At 38.4% G+C, this 18,829-nt stretch overlaps 1 protein-coding gene across 7 annotated transcripts in view; it reads right to left on the bottom strand.

The window, feature by feature from the left end:
* Positions 1-539: 539 nt before the first annotated feature.
* N4BP2L2 (NEDD4 binding protein 2 like 2) overlaps positions 540-18,829 on the bottom strand; it is a 41,827-nt gene continuing 23,537 nt past the window's right edge. For 4 of the 7 annotated variants that reach the window (XM_014251641.2, XM_014251656.2, XM_014251651.2 and 1 more), the window contains 5 exons: positions 11,464-13,229; positions 8,934-9,019; positions 8,302-8,347; positions 6,587-6,773; positions 540-2,059 (listed from right to left, as the gene is read on the bottom strand). In XM_014251641.2, coding sequence (XP_014107116.2) covers positions 6,619-6,773; positions 8,302-8,347; positions 8,934-9,019; positions 11,464-13,229 — 2,053 coding nt within the window. In that variant the 3' untranslated portion in view covers positions 540-2,059; positions 6,587-6,618. Of the gene's footprint in view, positions 2,060-6,586; positions 6,774-8,301; positions 8,348-8,933; positions 9,020-11,338; positions 13,230-18,829 lie in introns of those variants that run through there. The other 3 variants (XM_014251667.2, XM_005516303.3, XM_088051169.1) reach the window with 3 other exon arrangements.

The raw sequence follows: 18,829 nt of genomic DNA, 5'->3' as shown, positions 1-18,829 counted from the left end.
CAGCACGGAACAAACGAGCCCGTGCATCACACACTCACTACACCACCCTAATTTTTTATTTTTTCAAACATACTATCATAAGAGAAAGTAAAGGAAGTCTTAAAGATTTCTCTCCTCTGAAGAGAACCTGATTTCCATTAACTTGATCACCAAAGAAGCCAAAGAAATTATAATTTTCAGTAAAATCAAAAACAGTTGAAGTGGTATCACACCCTCCCTCTCAGAGCTACACACAGCATCACACCCAGCTTGGTTAGGAGCCAGGTATGCCCCAAACACACAGCACCAGCAAACTTCAATGCTGGAGCTTTAGGTTCTGAGGTTCCAAATGGTGCTAAAGAGAGTGTTCACACACAGGGAGAAAGCTTAGCTCCCCAGGGACATGGCACGCCAATGCTAACTGAAGCAAGTGGGGGAAATGTGGCAGGAAAGAAGAGACAGAAAAATTGAAATTCATAGATACTGGGAAGGGGGGTTAAAGTAAACTTAAACTAGCAACACTCTACTAAGAGATGAAACATGACTTGCCCATACAAGAGTACTGTGAGATTTTGAAAACTATTTTTATTTCAAGCATTCCAAAAGGCCATGATTCAGTAACAGAAAAGAGAGGCATTCTGATTTCTCGCTCAATAGATAGAAGTAGGAAGACAGTATCCTTGAGTGACATTTTCTTGAAATCAAACTAACTTGTCTGCTGCCACTAGTACAACACAGAAATCTGAAACGGTGGCTATGGCGGGTATGAAGTCCCTTCCTCCTCCCTCACACATTTTGTATAATGTTCTGCTGGTAGAAGAGCAGGACATTTACAGCCAAGGAGGACACACACATATACATGGGAAATGCATTCAAACAGTGCAGCCAGAAAATTGCTACAGTGGTACAACATGGATTTAGAAATGCATACATTGTTAACTGCTTTCATGTAGATGCAGTACTTAAGTAGAAAGTGGAGACACACTGGCAAATTCAACCATGGTGAAGCTTCAGCACAAGTTCAGTCGAGTCCTGGCTCTTCAGCTGTATAAACACATGCAGGGAAAGGTGAGGAAGAGGAGGTAAAAGAATAAATGGAGAAATATTCTGGATCTGCAAGCTGCACAAATGGGAAATATTATTTCTGATGAGTAGACACAGCCAAGTTTCCTGCTTCTACTCAATCTTTTCTCACACTTTTATTGTGAAGTGACGTGACAGTTGTCTTTTCTGTCACTCCTTCTCCCTACAAGGAAGTGTCCAGCCTTATGCATGCCTCAAAATTGACAGAGGTTGCCCTTTATAACTAATAATAATTTGTCTATCTCTACATACTTAAGTATTTCCAACACCCCTAACAGAAACATCAAATCACTGGTTACCAGTGCTAGTTACACATCTTCTCAGTCTACCACAAACTATATACACCCTTGCTCCAGCGAGTTTGAATCAGTTCTATAGTGAAATGTTCTTGTTTCTGTGGTCCCACGTTCCCAAATGAGTCTAGCTGAGGGGAAGCATGAAGCCTGGTTTCAGGAGAAAAGCAGGAAATTGTGCACCCCTGGATGAGTGAAAAGGAATGACAGATGAATATTTTTACCATTTGAGATTGTAAAGGGACTGGGTGCAATTGTGACTGAGGGTGGAGGCAGAAGGAGGCTGAGACATGTATCAAGCACCATTCCCTGCATGTGAACATCACTCACTGCTTCTGTGGTGATATCCTGGATCCTGATACAAGGGAATTAAATACCACAGCCTGAAGCTCACACCCCATAGTGACAGATGTCTCTGGTCTCCACTTTCAATCCTTTTATACCACACTTGAGGATGTACTGAGAATGTGTAAAACCACAAATGCCTTCAGAAAATGACGTTTTGCCATACAGTAAGTTATCTCAATTTTGATCATTATTACATGGACAGAGAGGTTGATATTGGAGAGTAGTGTTGGGGGAGGAGGCCAAAGATGTACACCAAAAAATCCACAGTGGTTTCTTTCTTCCAGGTTATCCCTCACGTTTAAAATTCTTGGTGGCCAACTGAAGTCCTTCCATGGTGTGAAGAAAGTGAGAAGTTTCTGAAATAAAAAAAAAAAAAAGAAGAGGATCTGCTGAAGTTCCACAACAGCACAGGTGGCAAAAAGACTTAACAGATAATCCAGCCCTCAGACTGAGAAGAGTCTGTCCAATGCTTTTTAAAGTTTCTAATACCCAGCTGTTGGTTATTTATTTAAAAAGTTAAAAAGGATGGAGAGGAAGCAGACAATGGAAAGCAAAGGAAAAATAAAAGAATGCAAGGAGAGTGGAAAAGGATGATGTCAAAACTAGAGGCAGTAAGGACCTTACCATCTCAAAGCTGAAAAATGAGAAGAGTAACACAGTGGAAGTAACACAGCTTTTTTTTTCTCTACATGCCACAAACCCTATATAATGAACAGCTGTTCAACCAATACCACCATAGTACAGCTACATCTCATTTTTTTTTGTTATAATGTGAATTGTTTCCCCTGTTATGTGTGCTTAGGACCTCACAAGTCTATGTTACAGAGTTTGTGTGAGGCACCCGCACAGCCCAATTGTTGCACTTTCCTGAGAGCTCCAGAAACACTGCTGTGGGCAGCTCTTATTTCCCCAGGTAATTAGACTCTCTGCTTAAGTGATTTTTTGAGCCAGGTTTTCCTGTAAGCACTGTAAAAGAAAGGTGAGGTTTTCTGGTCACAATTCCATGCACTTTTTCATGCTTCATTTTGTTTAATATTAGTGGTTAAATGTCAAAGGACAGATAAGTTTTTCCACTATTATCTTTGTATCAAAGTAGCAACTGGAGGAGGTTTGACCATGGGATGATATTTTCCTGTGGCAATACTGGAAGACAGTTTTAGTCTGCTTTGTATACTTCAGATTAATTTTTTTCATTTTAGCAAAAAACCAGTCCTGCCTGTCCCAGCTATACACTCCTGCTTTTTTGCCCATGTCCTGCTGATCTCTAGGACAATTTGTTTCAGTTCCACAGTACAGACCAAAAACTTTTGGATGTCTTCATGCATTAGATGTTAGAGCTGAACTGCCTTGCTCAGAAGCATTACAGCCAGCAAAGGGAAGTGCTGGGAATAGCACAGCCAGGGAAAGGAGGAGCGATAACACACGGCATCAAGAGATTTATCCCATCAAAACCACACCCTTCAGGGCTGTTGTGTAAGAAGTACTTCTGCAGGGAGTTACTGACTGCTGTACTTCAAAAGAAACATGCCAGCTTCTGCTTTGCAGTAGTCTTGCAGATAAATGCTTGAACAGACACATTTGTATTGTACTGGCATCTGTGAGTCCTGGTCTAAGAAGAACTAGGCACCAAAAATGATGCTGTTTTCACTGACCTCAACATTTCTCAAACTGGGAACTGTTGCTTAATCTCCAGAACAAATACTGATGTGCTGCCAATGCTGCAATAAGGAGCTCTCACAAAAACTTGAGATTAACCCTGTGTTTTCACAGAGAAACACTGTTAACCCTCCCATTGAAATAAAAACACCCTTACACAACATGAATACAGAAGCATGTTCATCTGGCTAACAGATTAATTTGCACTTGGCCAGGAATGCTCTGTTTGCTTTCCAATCTAAAGGGACCAAAGTGATCATATTAGCTCTCCCTTGATTTCCTATAATTTTAAAATCTTTTTGTAGGAATATCTCAGTTTTCCTAGTTTTTTATTTCCCCCCTGACATTTGAAGGAATTAATTCCATTTCAACATTTACGGTTGTTCACTTGAGCAGTTTCACAACCACTCTGGGACAGTGCTCTTGTCAAGCCTGCTTTAATCAGCAACCAGAGGGGAATTATTTTGTGGTGAGGCAAGGCAACCTTATCCCTCAAAGCCAGGGGCACCATCCATCAGGAAAACTCACCTGTCTTTTACATACAGATATTGTGGAAGTACTGGAATACTCACATGGGTTCTGCATTACCCAGTATGCTGTGCCTGACAGTAAACATGAAAACCCTAAGACATGCCTCTTCCTTTCCACATACTGGTTTAATTCTTTTAACAGCCTACATTTGTAAAATATTAAAAGAGGAGTCCACCTGAAAGTTTGGTTGCAGAATACATGGTCCCTGATATCAGAGCTGCCCAGACAGGACACCCTGCACATCCTCTCCTTGTATCTACAGCAACACGACCTCATCTGCTCCCTTGCTCCAGCCGTGGCACTGGGCTGGACCTTAGAGCAGTTTATCTAAATTCCTCAGTCCAGCAGAACAGTATTGATTTGTTTGCTGTGGGGTTAATGAGTTAGATGATAGCCTTCATGTCAGCCAGCAAGTGCTGGAGCTGCTATCTGGAGCGGGGCTGGGAGAAAGGGCACTTCACACTTTACTGGCAGCAGTTACCCATTGCATCAGCCTGGTCTGAGATGGCAGATCCCAGCTCCAGAGCAACCTAAACCCACCTGACCTCTGGTGTCTCATCCTCTCCCTTCCAACAGCCTCCAGGACTTCCCCTGATGCATTTCAGATGTTGAACCAAAGCAAAGAAAAACAAAACCCCCAACATAAAACTCCAGCTGTATCATCCCATTCCAGCATAGATATCACTGACCAAGCCCTGCAGAGACACTGCAAGGCCTTTTTATAAGCCAAACACCAAAGGGGAGTCTTCTCTCGTGGCAAAGTCTGCATTGTTCTCATTCTATATTCCATAGAACTAACACAAGCTGACACAGTACAGCATTAGATTGCAACACAACATAACAAACTGGGGTTTCCTGGCAGCAGACAGTGCCTGGGTCACAAACACACAGGGCTCTGGGTCATTTCTGCTGCACTCGTGACAAGCAGGAGAGGAAGAATGAAACAGTTTGGGGAGTAGCAGAGCAGACAGACAAAGGAAGTAAATCTGATGGGAAAAAACAGTTTGTTGGATTCAGCAACCAGATAAAGGTACAGACAATAAGGCAGGATAATCTGCTAGCATTTGTTCCTCCTTTTTTGATGCACAAAAGGAAAAATAAGAAGTTCCATATTTCACAATTTTCTCCCAGGAAGGTAACAAAGCTCTTCACATCTGTTTCTTTAGCATATAAACATTTAATCAATAACCTGGACATTTCTGGATAATAGCTTAGGATACAAACCCACGCAGACATCCAGTCAGGACCATAAACCAAAATCCTGCCTCTAGAGTGCTTGTATTTGCAATATTATAAATAAGTGGCTTCTAAAAATTAGTAGCAGGTAGTAGCCTAAGTATTTTGTGAAAATATTTTTTACTTGCTTACCCAATATTGTAGTATTTGATTATATGAGAGGAAAATACTGCTACCAGATGTTCTTGATGTTATTAATGATCTGTGCTGAGAGCACCCTGTGAGACCAGTGCTCTCTGGGCCACGTGGTTCACAGAGATTTCCCTCATCTTCCCACACTGGTAGCTGGTATCAGCTAATCAGCCTGCAATGTCATTTTTGCTGTCAATGACATATAATCAAATTAAACCCCATTCAAGAGGTTTCAATTCCAACCCAAACTATTAAACTACTTCCCCTCTGACACGAACATCCTCTATGAAAACTTCCATGTTTATGACACAGTGCACATCCACCTCCTTCACTCCTGCTCCAGTCATTGACTGGAGGCATGGGCAGGTCAGGCACAGGGCACCAGGTGACAAAGACTCACTGACCAGACCCCATATGGATGATATTCCAGAAATCCTGTGACGTCTGGATAGGAACAATTTAAGCCTCAGGATATGGAATCATTTTCTGGCTCAGTTTGCTCATGGTGCAAGTTGTTCTATTTCCACATACCTCGGTTTATTTGTTTAAAAACTACAGATTAATCCATTTTCCATTTTGGAAAGAACAACTAACGGCAAATGATAGAGAAGTTAAGCTAGCATTTTCCTGCTGGAACCCATAATCCTTCCTTCTTATCTCAATCTTCCCAGAATATCTCTCATAAATAAACCAAACAAACTTTGCCAAGTTACCAAAGGGTTCAAAAATTCACGAGACAAGCAAGAACATGATAGCACACTTCATCACACTAAATGAAAACATTAATGAAAACTTAACACTTCAATATATGGAGTCTTACTGCGACCTCCTGCTACTGTTTCTGCACTGAAAAGTAGAACTGCCACTTTTTCATAACTTGGTGAAATACTGTTTTATTACTCATAGAGTTCATCTCATAATTAGACCCTTAATGGAGCCAGCATTACTCTCCACGCTGAAAAGCCAGGGAAAGTAGGACTGTGATGACTCATAACAGATTGCCACAGCAACCAAAATGGGAATAAATTCCAGACATCCTACCCTGCTGCTTTCACTTCACCATGCATGTTTTAGATTTCAGAGGAAAAAATAAAATCATATGGTTTTACTAACAAAATACTGCCTTCTCTTTTCCCCATTCAGGCTTGAAAGAAACAAAATCTGAACACCCCTCAATCCTAACTCAATTAAAACTCAAGTAAATTGGGGGATACTAAATGTGGCTTAAAAATTATAACAAACTTCTTTAGATATTTGGTCAAATACAATAAAAAGATACTTGGTCAAATATAATAAAAGAGTGAAACATTCACAAGGTGACTGATTACCTGTTTGTTCATGCGGAATTTGAGACAGTCAATCATGACTGATGAAATGCAGCATCCAGACAGCCAGTGCAGGTTATGATGTTCTCTTCTATCACATCTTGACACAGCTCCATGTCTGATAGTGTTTCAGAAGAGTCTTGATTCTCTTGGTGATTTTTATTTAGATCTTCAAGACTAATAATATCATCTAAAAAATAAAGAAATTACAAACTGCAGCCAAAACCACCTGAAATTACCCTACATAGTCTGTCATTTCTGTTGTGTCAGGATAGAGTATTTCTAGAACAAACTTTTATTTTATCATAATCCTCTTGATTTTGCCTCCTAAATGGCCTATAAAATAAATGAAATATTTCAGTTTTGTCTCTCATAAGGGGTGGGGGGAATGAGAGAACACCCATGCATGTGTGTGTCTATTCCCGGTCTTACACTGCCTCTCCAAAATCAGCCTTTCTTCTAAAACAGGGGAACTTCTCTCCTATTTTAGACAGCAAATTCTACGGTCTTTCAGGAAACTACTGTTGTGTATTATTAAACTTGTTGGCAGAACCTGTGAAATTTTACTGCATTAATATGGAAATTGTGAAAAGATAACGAACAACCTTATCCCATAACCTCCACCCTGCAGGATTAATGTTTGCAGAAGTCCAGAGCTTCACATGAACCCTGATATCTCTTACTGCTCAGGTGTGTGACCTCAAGAGCTGTTTGATAGCAGCTGAACACGAGCCAGCTGTGCTCAGGTGGCCAAGAACGCCAATGGCATCCTGGGCAGTGGTGTGGCCAGCAGGAGCAGGGCAGGGATTGTCCCCCATACTCAGCACTGGTGAGGCCACACCTCCAGTTCTGGGCTCAGTTTTGGGCCCCTCACTATAAAAAGACACTGGAATGCTGGAACATATCCAGAGAAAGACAATGGAGCTGGGGAAGGGTCTGGAGCACAGGTCTGATGAGGAGCAGCTGAGGGAGCTGGGGGGGTTTAGCCTGGAGAAGACGCAGGGAGATCTCACTGTTCTCCACATTTGCCTGAAAGGAGGCTGGAGCCAGGTGGGGGTCAGTCTCTTTTCCCAGGTAACAAATGACAGGACAAGAGGAAATGGCCTCAAGTTGCATTGGGGAGGTTTAGACTGGATATTAGGAAAAATTTCTTCACTGAAATGGTGGCTGGGCATTGGAACAGGCTGCCCAGGAAGTAGTGAAATCATCTCTGAAAGTGTTCAAAAAGCAGGTAGATGTGGCACTGAGGGACATGGTTTAGTGGTGGACTTGGGCAGTGCTGGTTAATGGTTGGACTCAATGATCTTATAGGTCTTTTCCAACCTAAATAATTCCATGATTCTATTATTATGCTGCCAACTTTTAGTGATAATGAAGTTTAATTAACTTGAAGATACTCAACCTTTCAAGGAAGTCTCAAGAAAGACTATGTCATGCTAAACACCATTTTGATCTAGAATGGATAAACTTGAACTAGTTACTGGAATATTTCCGTATGGAAAACTTTACAAGGCAATTTTAGCACTTAGATGAGGAAAAGTGAAGTGATGATAAGCAACCATAGCTCTGTGGACCGTGGCCACAATCAATGGCAGCACAAATTTATTTATCACATCATTGTGCTTTTGCACAAAGAGGAGTCTTATCACTCGCTGGTAATGAAAAAGCCTTTGATAAGATGAATTTTACACAGTTTTTGTGTCACAAAATAGACTTACCAGTCAAGCCATCACCATTCTGCAATCCGTTTGTTTTCTGTTTTTCCTAAAATAGATAACAATAGTCCAGCAAAAAGAAAGTATGTGACAAGAGATGTTATTTTGGGCAAGAACAAAGTCCATGCTCTATTTTATATTTACTAGTTCATTGTAATCAGGATTTTCTTGATTTCCACTACCAGGTAAGGAAAAAAAGTTAACCTGTAAGTTAACACTTTCAAGCTAGACAAAGAGAATTATTTTTCCCACAGTCACGCAGAATAGCTTCTCTGCTGCAGCTCTAGCAGAGGTGATGGAGAATGAGATTTGCTTAGATGATGAGAGAAAACTGTAAGAAGGAAAACATCTGAATGATGGTAGCTTATACTTAATGAACATAGGTCAGGTCAAGACACAGATATCAAAGTTTTTTCACTCCTTTTTAACTACTTTGCACACAATTCTGAAGTTGATCTTTCAAAACCTGAACCCTACCATGCCAATGAGCTGGTTTTAGAAACATTCAGAGGAGGACAGAAAACATCTCTCTCCTCATTGTGGATATTAAAGCAAATTTACTAACAAAGAACTGAAGAATTCCCCTTGGCACCTGAAATATTGGAAAGCCTTCCAAAATCCCCTAAAATTCATACCTCCACAGAGGTCTTCCACAGTAAATAGATCATCTTTGAAACTTTCCAGTCAAGGGGAACTATATAATCATCTGGCAACAAGGATTCTGCAGAAGAAAATATTTTTGCAGTTGAGTGTTCAGATCTCTCCACAGCCAAAGTATATCACTGAATTACAATTTTTGCACGTCATTTATATATATATTTTTAAAAATCATATATTTAAATAAGCCAGCAGCAAAATCAGAATTTAAAATTTCTAGAATCTAAGGCCAGTGCACAAGAGAGGAAAGGGGGAGGGAAGGAGATTTGGGTTTGGTTTCTTTATTTAGACAAAGGTTTTCCCACCATACTTTCATTTCCCCCACATACTGCCCTAAAAAGATGGGCACACAAGAAAAATAAAGTTTTCAGACAATAAATTAAAAGAAATAGAATTAAATAACAACTTTCAAATTTTAAAATGCTTAATTATAAGAAATTGTGCACCATCAGTAGAGAAGCTGCTTCCTAAAATATTTTAACTCTGATGTGGTTTAAAGAAGCTGAAAAGAGGCTCTTGAAAACTGTCTGAAATATATTCCACACTAATATAAGAATTATATAAGCAAGACAGGTAATTAAATCTTTCATTTATAAATAACTACAGATATTTGTTTACCAAAAATTTCCCCTCCAAAATTATTTCAATAAAGATTGACTGCAATTCGCAGTGTTATAAAATAATACCACTAAAATATGTGCATCAATAAATAGTTGCCTGTCAATATAATGCATGCCACAAAAAAAAAAAAACAAACCAGGACAATTTCTGGAATTTTAGGATTATAATAATCAAGGAGAATGTGACCAGTCAGGCACAATTCTGATGGGAAAACCCCAGCAGTCAGCAGTCATAAGCTGGCAGAGCTTCAGAGCGATATTGGGGTGGGTTTGTATTTCTTAAAGGTTATCTTATTTCCAAAGGAAACTCACCTAAACTCCAGAGAATGTCACCTGTTACTGACTCAGAAAAGAAGGACATTTGGTTCACTAACCTACTGAATGTTTCTGAGTGCCTGGTTATTCTTTTTCTTTCTTGGAAGATGCTTGTTTTCAACTCATGGCCAACTCCCTCTAAGATTACGAAATTCAGGATCACAAATATGAAGATTCACCAAGTTTGGTGAAGAAAAATGTTTTATATCTAACAGTTGAGGACATCAACAGTACTTCCTTGATTCACTTCAGCTCTATATGGCAAGTTCTTTGTTGTGTGGTGCCAGATTTAGGTAAAGCAGCACAACAGGTCGGTCCTTTAGGGACCAAGCCAAGTAACGTTTTCTGTGATTTGCATCACTGTTTGGCAAGTAGCATTGCCATCAACTTCTAAAAAGCAACAAGGAATCCTGAGGTCAGTTTGAGCAGATAAACAGACATAAACTGCTCCTCAGTTGTCAGATTAAAATTTTCTTATGAAAATTCATGCTTAACTTTAAATTCTACTGAAACAAAAAAATGTAAAGGTATACTGAAAAGCTGGTCTGTGTTTTTTAATCCTTTTTCTTGGCTAAATGAAAGTTACAGTTTCTCCACTAAATTTGGACTTAAGAAACTGAAAAGCATTATGCACAGAGAATATGGCTCTTTCAGCAGGTGTTCTAGGGTGACTTCCATGCAAAACTCTGACGTTGTCACTAGTTATCAGCTCTCTGGGATTGCATTAGCCTGCAGTATACTAGGAAATCAAGGTTTCACCTTCATTTCACACCCAATTCCTTTGAGGGCTGATCATCTTTTACCTGCTAACTTAAGATTACTAAACTGAAAGTTTAGTATTACAAAATTATCCTATTACAAAAATAGGACACCTGGAGCTCTGGAAGGCAAATATACAACACTGGGACATTTATTAATCAGGCACACTTAAAAAGAAGACATTCACTATCAGAAAACATCTCATAAGTCAATTTTAAACTAAATTAGATTTTGGAAAAGATTTTCAACAGCATCTAAGCCATGTAAGAGTGTATGAAAATTTTACTAAAAAAAAAAGAAAGTTACTATCTGGAATATAAAACCAAATATGCAGCCTTTTTATAAGAGGACACATTTTGTACCACATTTTCGTTTAGTTCCATAATCATCACAGGAAAGTCTTACTCAGTAGGATGTATTAAAACATCATTTAATTCTGTAATCAACACAGCAAAATCTTACTAGGATATATTAAAATGTCAGCAAGCATTTCATGTTTGGATTTTAAATTAGTCTTTGTTTTTAAATTTAAAGTTTGTTTTTGTTACTAAAATGACTGCAAATACAAGGCCAAATCAAAAGCTCCTTTGACAGAGACTGAGGATTTTAGGTAAAAACTATCACCAAACCAGGGGTAATTTGTTTCAACAGGATTAATATTTAACTAAGAACAGCAATAAAAATTAGTTTTTAACCATAGTCTTTTAATTTGTTTTTTGGTTTGGAGGGAGTGCTTTGTTTTTTGCTTGTGGTTCTGAGGGGGTTGTGAGGGTTTTTTTTATTTTACATAGGAATAGTAAGAAAAGCATTATACCCAGTGGAAGACCTGGAGAACCAAAGAGCTGCACAAGTTGAAAAGCAAATCCTAATGATAAAGGAAGTCCCAGAAAACTGTATTTCATATCTGCATCTTGATAATCTTCAAGCTGTGATGCCTTTGCTGGCTCAGAGTCATCTGCTCCATTTGCATTTTCACTGCAGCTTGCCAATGTATTAGAATCTTCTAGATATTCAGAAACAACTTTAACAGAAGACAGAATATCTGGTTGGCCATTTGTAACCTCTGAAGAAGTGTGTTCACCCTCGTCCTCTTTTTTATTAACTACCTGTTGTGGCTGAAGAGTTGTAGCTTGCACCTCCTTTGTTTTGGAATCTACACAAACCCTGGAGGCATATTTTGATATAGGAGAACATTGTCCTGAATGAATGTAAGAAATATTATATAATAGAGCATCTGCTTCCAGAGTGGGTAAGGAGTATTCCTGCAATGCATGGTCCTGTTCATGTGCTTCTCCACAGTTCTCACTTACCAAGTGGTTTTGCCTCACTTCCAAAACACTATTTTGGGGAATATCTTCTCTTATACAGACATCCTTCTGTCCCTCTGCATGACCAAAGATCTGTCTTGGTAGGTTAAACTTTGGTGCTAAGTTAACAATTCTTCTGTATCTCTTCCTCTTCAACATAATTGGTGTAGCATCAATTGGCACATTTACTTCACCTGAACCCTGCATGAAGGTAGCCCTGGCTTCCACTAGGGAATCAAAGTGCCCTTTACCAGTTGGAGACACAGACAGCCCATTGCTTATTACATTGTCAGCTTCCTCAGTTTCTGTTTCATGATGGTTCTCCGATACCAATCCCTCACGTGACTGATAGCAGTTTAGCTCTGCTGAACTGTTTGTGTGAGTCTGTTTCCTCACTTTTTGAGCTCTTTGTTCACTTACAAATTTATCCTCAGAGCATGGAGAGAGAGAAACTTGAGTATTGAAGCCCATCTGCAACTCCTCAGTAGACAAATTACTTGAAAAAAAAGCCCAGGCATTGGAGCTAGTCTCTTCTGGTTTTAATGGACATTTGCCCTCTGTGTTATCAGACATGTCATTAAGTACAATTGAATTGTAACACTGAGAGATTTCTTTTTCTTCACTCTTTAAACTTACCAGCTTGGCTTCCAAGTCAGGTTCACATGTAATTTGACATGATCCCAGTTTGTTTTCTGTGCTTAACAATGACATATGACAGTCTTCAGAAATGCCTTCTGTTTCCTGGGTGGAATTTTTATCATTGGTTATGGTTAGGAAACTGCAGAGATTGTCTTTGTGCCTTAGCTTTGCTTCCTCATCTAATCCATTTTTGGTTAGGTTTTCAATACAAAAAGGTTTTACATCTTTCAAAAGCAAACCGTCACTTTCTACAGGCAATTCATTTTTCCATGCACTATTTGACATCACTGAGACCTCAGGCACAGTGACCAGAAAACTCTCTCCTGGAAACCCTGCAGCTTCCTTTAGCCTTTCATCACCACTCTTAGGCTCTTCCTCACAAACTGTTATTGGATCCTCTGGGCTGTTGCTGAATGTACTCAATGATTTTTTGTTTTCTTCTTCCAAGTCATCCTCTTCACTTTCTGATCCATCGTGGTCACCTGGAATTGGATGATGCGCTACTCCACACAACATTTTCTTTGTAATTTCTGTAAAATTACTTTTCACTGTTTTGTTTCTTTTTCTCTTTTTCTTCTGTTTTGCTTTTGTTAACAGGTATCCAGGGTTCTTGCTCAAATGGGTTCTTGTCTCCCTATGTGAAAACAAAGAGGATCAAATGTAAAACTACTAACAAACCCCTACTAAATTAGAGCAATAATGTATTCATGGTGATCAATTTGAAGAATAGGTACCTTATGTTACTATAATGATCAAACACAGACTATTTGCTTTTTTCAATAGATAAGATCTCAGATAACATCTTCTTTTGATTAAACAAATGCTTGATCAACACAATTTAGGACAATCCTGAACATTTAAATCTGTTTAAGTAAACCCAGCTTCCATCTCGATAACTTTGCTTTACAAAAAGTATCACAAATCATCATTACACCAAACATCATGTTTCTGGATGTTCTAGCATGATGTTTGAATAATAGATCCTGAAGAGCTGGTGCTATTCTGAAATGCCATTAAATGCCATGAGGAACAGAAAGGTACAAGTAGAGGCAAACGCCTCAAATACTGAATTTTAAATACTCAAATACTGAAATTCAAAACATACTTACCAAAATCCAAATAATGTAAATCTACAGTGACTACAGCAACTCTGATATTTACTGTTCAATATATGAAGTGTTGACTCATACGTGTTTGGAAGAAATATTTCCTACTTTATTACCAACAGAATAATACACTGTAGAAAAATTAAGATGCTGTAGGAAAAATAACATGTCTATTTTCAGTTAATTTTTTAGCTCTTTTCAGAACATCTTATTTATTTTGTCTGAATTTCTCATCAAATTTAACAGAAAGCAGCCCTGTCTTCTCTGAAATCTTGACATTGGCTCATCAGCCAGCTAACCCTGAAATAAAAACTTGTAAGAAAAACCTAGTTCAGGATTCCATTCAGGACCCTAACACCTCCCTTTACAATTCTGCAGAGATATGAGATTTTCAGAGCTAAGTTTGATTGATAAATCTTTGTACCAAAGACCTGTTCCTTTTCTGGAATTCTTCACTTTTTCAAAATCCTTTGTTTGGGATGGTACTTCACACAACATACTAAGGCAAAACAGAAGCTAGAATTATAGTGTAAAATTAGTTGATTCTGGGGAATGCATACGTAAAATTACCTGCTTTATTAAGTGTTATATTCTGAAAGTCTTGAGAGAAACAATACAAAACTAACCATAAAAGGGTGACTGTCAATGTAGAGTGAAAGCTGATCACTAGGAGGCAGCCTGGGAACTAATGGGAATCTATCCTCACCCTTTATTCATTCTTAAATTTATTCACTGTTAGTCTCCAATAAGTTTTTCCTTATTTTAGACTCTGCAAAGTAAACCCTCCCAGTTCTCTGCAAAGGACAGCAGCAGCCATTTCAGCATAGCAATGAAGTTTGCTGACTGCAACAGATTTCAGAAGTCTTGGTGCCTTAATATTGCTGCAAAGGGCACTACAGATCTCCATAGGGATCTTGTTGGAAAGCATATAAAATGTATTTCCCTCTAATAGCATCCAGATAAGAAATCCAATGAAGAAACGAGATTTTCTTCAAATGTTGGTGTTTAAGTCCAAATGGTGATTTTCTCCAAGTAATGGAAACTGACTTCTCCTTTTCCAGATCTATGTATTTTTGATACAGTGCCCTGTGGTTTAAGTGGGAATGTCCACACCACCGATGACTGAAGTTAACCAAGAAAAATTCCATGTTGAAGTCTGTTCACAATACACTCCACAGTCAGCAACATGCCTCCTATCTCTCCAGAAAACGAGACACAGGATGCCAAAGTTTTAGGATTAAATACACCTTATTTGTCTATTGAAATAAATGATATCAAAGTGAAGTACCTGCAATAGTAGCTGGAGATATTTACTTTCTTATCCCATATATGCAGAAATCATATACTAATCCAAGATTTTATCTTAAATCTTAACATTAACTTTCTTCTTTGGTGAAGAAAATTCATAACTGGAAAGTGGTTTTAGACAAGGAAATTCTCTGGAGTTTTCAGGTTCATAAAACCATTTACCAGTGAAATAGAAAATAATGTCCCAATTTTAACTGTTTTTAATGTAGTGGGGAATAAAACATCAGACCTGTGCACCAATTCCACAAATAATTTATTGTTGTACCTAAAAGTCCTTGTGCTGCCAGAACAATTGCAGAAATGACAACCAAAGTATCCACATCAGCACTGGCACAGGAAAGGAATGAACTTCTCCAGCCTTGATATTATTGTAGCTAAATATTTCTTATCACTCATTTCTGCCAGATGTGAATTTGCACTGCTGCTGCTGCTGGAAATGAACTTCCCTAATGCTGGTGCAAGCATGTTTCTGATGTCTAAGCCCTGACATATCTGACAACACTTTCAGGCCAATGCAGACAGAAACTTTCTTAGGCTGGGATGTTGCATCAAAGGGTATTGCAGAAATGAGGGAAAAAGTCTTAAAGGTCTGCACAGTTTCATAGTCTCCTTACTGTTAATTCTGAATCAGGAAGGAAAATCACAGTGGATGGGATTCACTTTAGAATGCAAGAACAGAAAAAGACACATTCACCAAATAATGGGAAAAGAATCCCCTGGATGATCCAGAAAAACTAACAGGTAGTACTGCATTGAAATTATTGCATGTCAAAATAATAACAAATGCAAATGTTGGTCCAACAATCCATTGGTTGATTTAGCATACCTGAATATGACCATGAATAGTGACATTCAACAGTGCATCATAAATATAACTATGTCATTTCTGTGCTTCGGAAATACAGAGATTTTATAACAGTTCAAGGAAATTAGTTTTCTAAAGATTTGAATTTTCTAAAGAGATTACTAAAGCAAAAAGGAAAGTGATGAAGAATTAAGTGTAGCATAATAAAATGTATTATTCTTCATGGTTCTAGGTAACTTTTGTTTTTCAAGTGATTCTAAGAAAATTCTACTCCAAGGAAATATTCTAATGTGCTGTGATGGCATACCTAAAATTTCCAGCTTGGGATATAACCCCATATAATGTTAAAGTTTCTGCATTTAATTAAGCAAACTGTCTACTAGTTTTCATAAGATTTATCTTCATTTCTCCTCTTTTAGTCCACCTGCATGCCTTTTGAGGGTTTCTCATACTGTAAAACCATATGGCACACAACCACTGAGCAAATGCAAGAACCAGCATGGAGACAGACTTCTCTTCCTTACAGGGACATTTGCTAGTGAGCCGTTATTAAACCCAGACAACACATGCAAAAGGAAAAAGAAACTCCCCTCTATTGGTGTTTAAATTTTGCTACATATTATGCATTTAGAAACCTGGTTAGTAATAAAAAGACCTGAAAAAATATAATGGTATCTTTGTTGCAATAGGAATTCCCTTTCTGTAACATTTTAAAATTTCTCAGCCTACTGTTTAGACAATACAAAAAGCTTTTTGCCGTAACTCTGTTACATGTGACTTTAAGGTTGTACCCTACTGCTCAAAGTAGCACTGACCAGCTTGACCGAGAGTCAGCACTCAGACAACACTTTCAACTGGAGAAATAAATGCATTTTCACTGAACCAGAACACACTAATTAATCTAAAGCAATTAGATTTTTCAGCAATTGCTGAAAAATGGCAAAACCAAAAGAGTTACTTATTTGCAGTTGTACAGACTTCAGCTCCAGCATGCATCTAAGCTGATGTCTGCTTGATACAGAAGAATGCCTGCAGTCACTGCTGCAATGAAATACAGGATAGAATCACTGAGTCATTTAGGTTGGAAAAGATCTCTGAGATCATTGAGTCAAACCATTAACTCAGCACTGCCAAGTCCATCACTAGACTATGTCCCCAAGTGCCACATTTACATGTCTAATAAATACCTCCTAAATGACTCCACCACTTCCCAGGGCAGCCTGTTCCAATGCCTGATCACCAGTAAAGAAATGTTTCCTGATCATCAGGCAAGATAGAGGAACAGATAAATTTAAAATCCAATTGTATATGACATTTAGCAATGAGGTACATGGTCTTCAGAAATGTATGCCATCATTAATATCCAAAGTCTCTGGACTGTGTTTTCAACACAAAAATTACAGCAGACCAGCTTGCTTAAGATGGCATTTACTGGCATGCACTTCACTTTCCCCATCTGTTAAGTCCAAGTACATTCTTGAATTCCTTGTGATCTAATTTTGCTTCAGCAACAACTAAAAATTGAACTTACTATTTTGAAATAAAAAAACAAAGCCAAGGTACCAGCCTTTTTGTTACATATCTTGCCTTCAACACTGAAATGAGTGATAAAGATCTAATTCTGCAAAACCAAATAGAAAACTGGGTTATATTATCAGGTGATCACGCACCTGGAAAAACCACAAAATGTGCCAGCATTACTGGGCTTCCTGAAAATTGAAATTCCATTGGACAGCTAAGCATTCATGTTAGCACTTTGCTGCTGAAGAAACACTTTGTCACCCTTTCCTATTTTGCTCCAGATCTTGCCCTTGCACTTCCACTATGGTCTTTTGCTGGAAAAAGACCCCTCCCCTCGTGAGTGGATTCACCTGCCTGACCCTGCATCAAAAAAAAAAAGAACTACATACTTTATTGTTATGGTCACTTAAGTCTCCAAATCAAGAAGTAAAGAGTGTCTAGCTAAGACAAAGTGGTTGGTGGGAACAAGTGAGTACCTTCCGCAGCAATATGCCAGGCTGCCTCACAGCAAGGAAATTTAAGACAAATGGTTTGTAAGAAATGTTTACACATTACAGTGTTGCAAATTAATTCTCTCTGCCCTAAATAAGTAAAGATCCTACAAACTGAATTAAATCTGAAGTAACTCAGTATTAATTTTGCTTTTGTCTCTCAGCAGCATTGCTGAGATGGGTGGTGAGATTTAAGGACCTTTATAAAATAAACTAATCAATCACAATGCTCAAAAAGCTGGTCCAATCTTATTATTTTCTACAGGAGTAATGTATATACAGTTCTGTGCAATGTATGATCAGTCATCAGACTGCTGTCCTGTTATAGTCCAGACACAAAAGACCTGGATCTATAGAGTACACAGAGAGTATCATACAACTGGTCTGATTAAAACACGCCTTTAGGATCTGTTCATTTAATCAAATACATGGCAAAATGCAAGCACTTTACTTTCCAAGGTTAAAAACCCAAACAACCCACACACAAAAACTCCCACATTCCTGAGGTAAAAACAATTCAGTTTCAAATGACAGTCCTTTCACTCCAGAGAAATTTCAAGTGGGGTGACTTTATTGATCTTTGTCCTGCCTGGTCACGAAAGTCATGAATAGCTTATGATTTAAATGTCCTATTTTGGCTCCTTAGTCATAGAATATGCAGATCAAGATTAAAGAAATCTATCCTGAATATACTGGTTGATACATATGTTTATGTGTACTGAATATATTTGTGCCTAGCATGAAACATCCACCTTCTGAACAAGTGAAACAAAAGCTGCTTCAACCTCCTCTAGATACCATAAGTATCTTACCTGACACAATTCAGAGCTGAGAAGAGAAACAAAACAACTCCCCCAGCAAGAGATGGACTGATGGATGCCGACAGATGGAGAAGAGGTGCCATTTTTTTCTTTGACTAAATTTTTCTGCACTATTAAGTATAGCTTGGTGTTGGAAAGCAGGTTAAAGTGAAAAAAGGACAACATGAAACACTCCAAGTGAT

The sequence above is a fragment of the Pseudopodoces humilis genome, chromosome 2 (genome assembly GCF_049639895.1).
Source record: "Pseudopodoces humilis isolate 2021_Gansu_Grassland_sample_001 chromosome 2, ASM4963989v1, whole genome shotgun sequence".
NCBI classification, from domain to species: Eukaryota; Metazoa; Chordata; class Aves; order Passeriformes; family Paridae; genus Pseudopodoces; species Pseudopodoces humilis.
The sequence above is the reverse complement of the archived record's forward strand: the minus strand, read 5'-3'. Positions and strand labels throughout refer to the sequence as shown.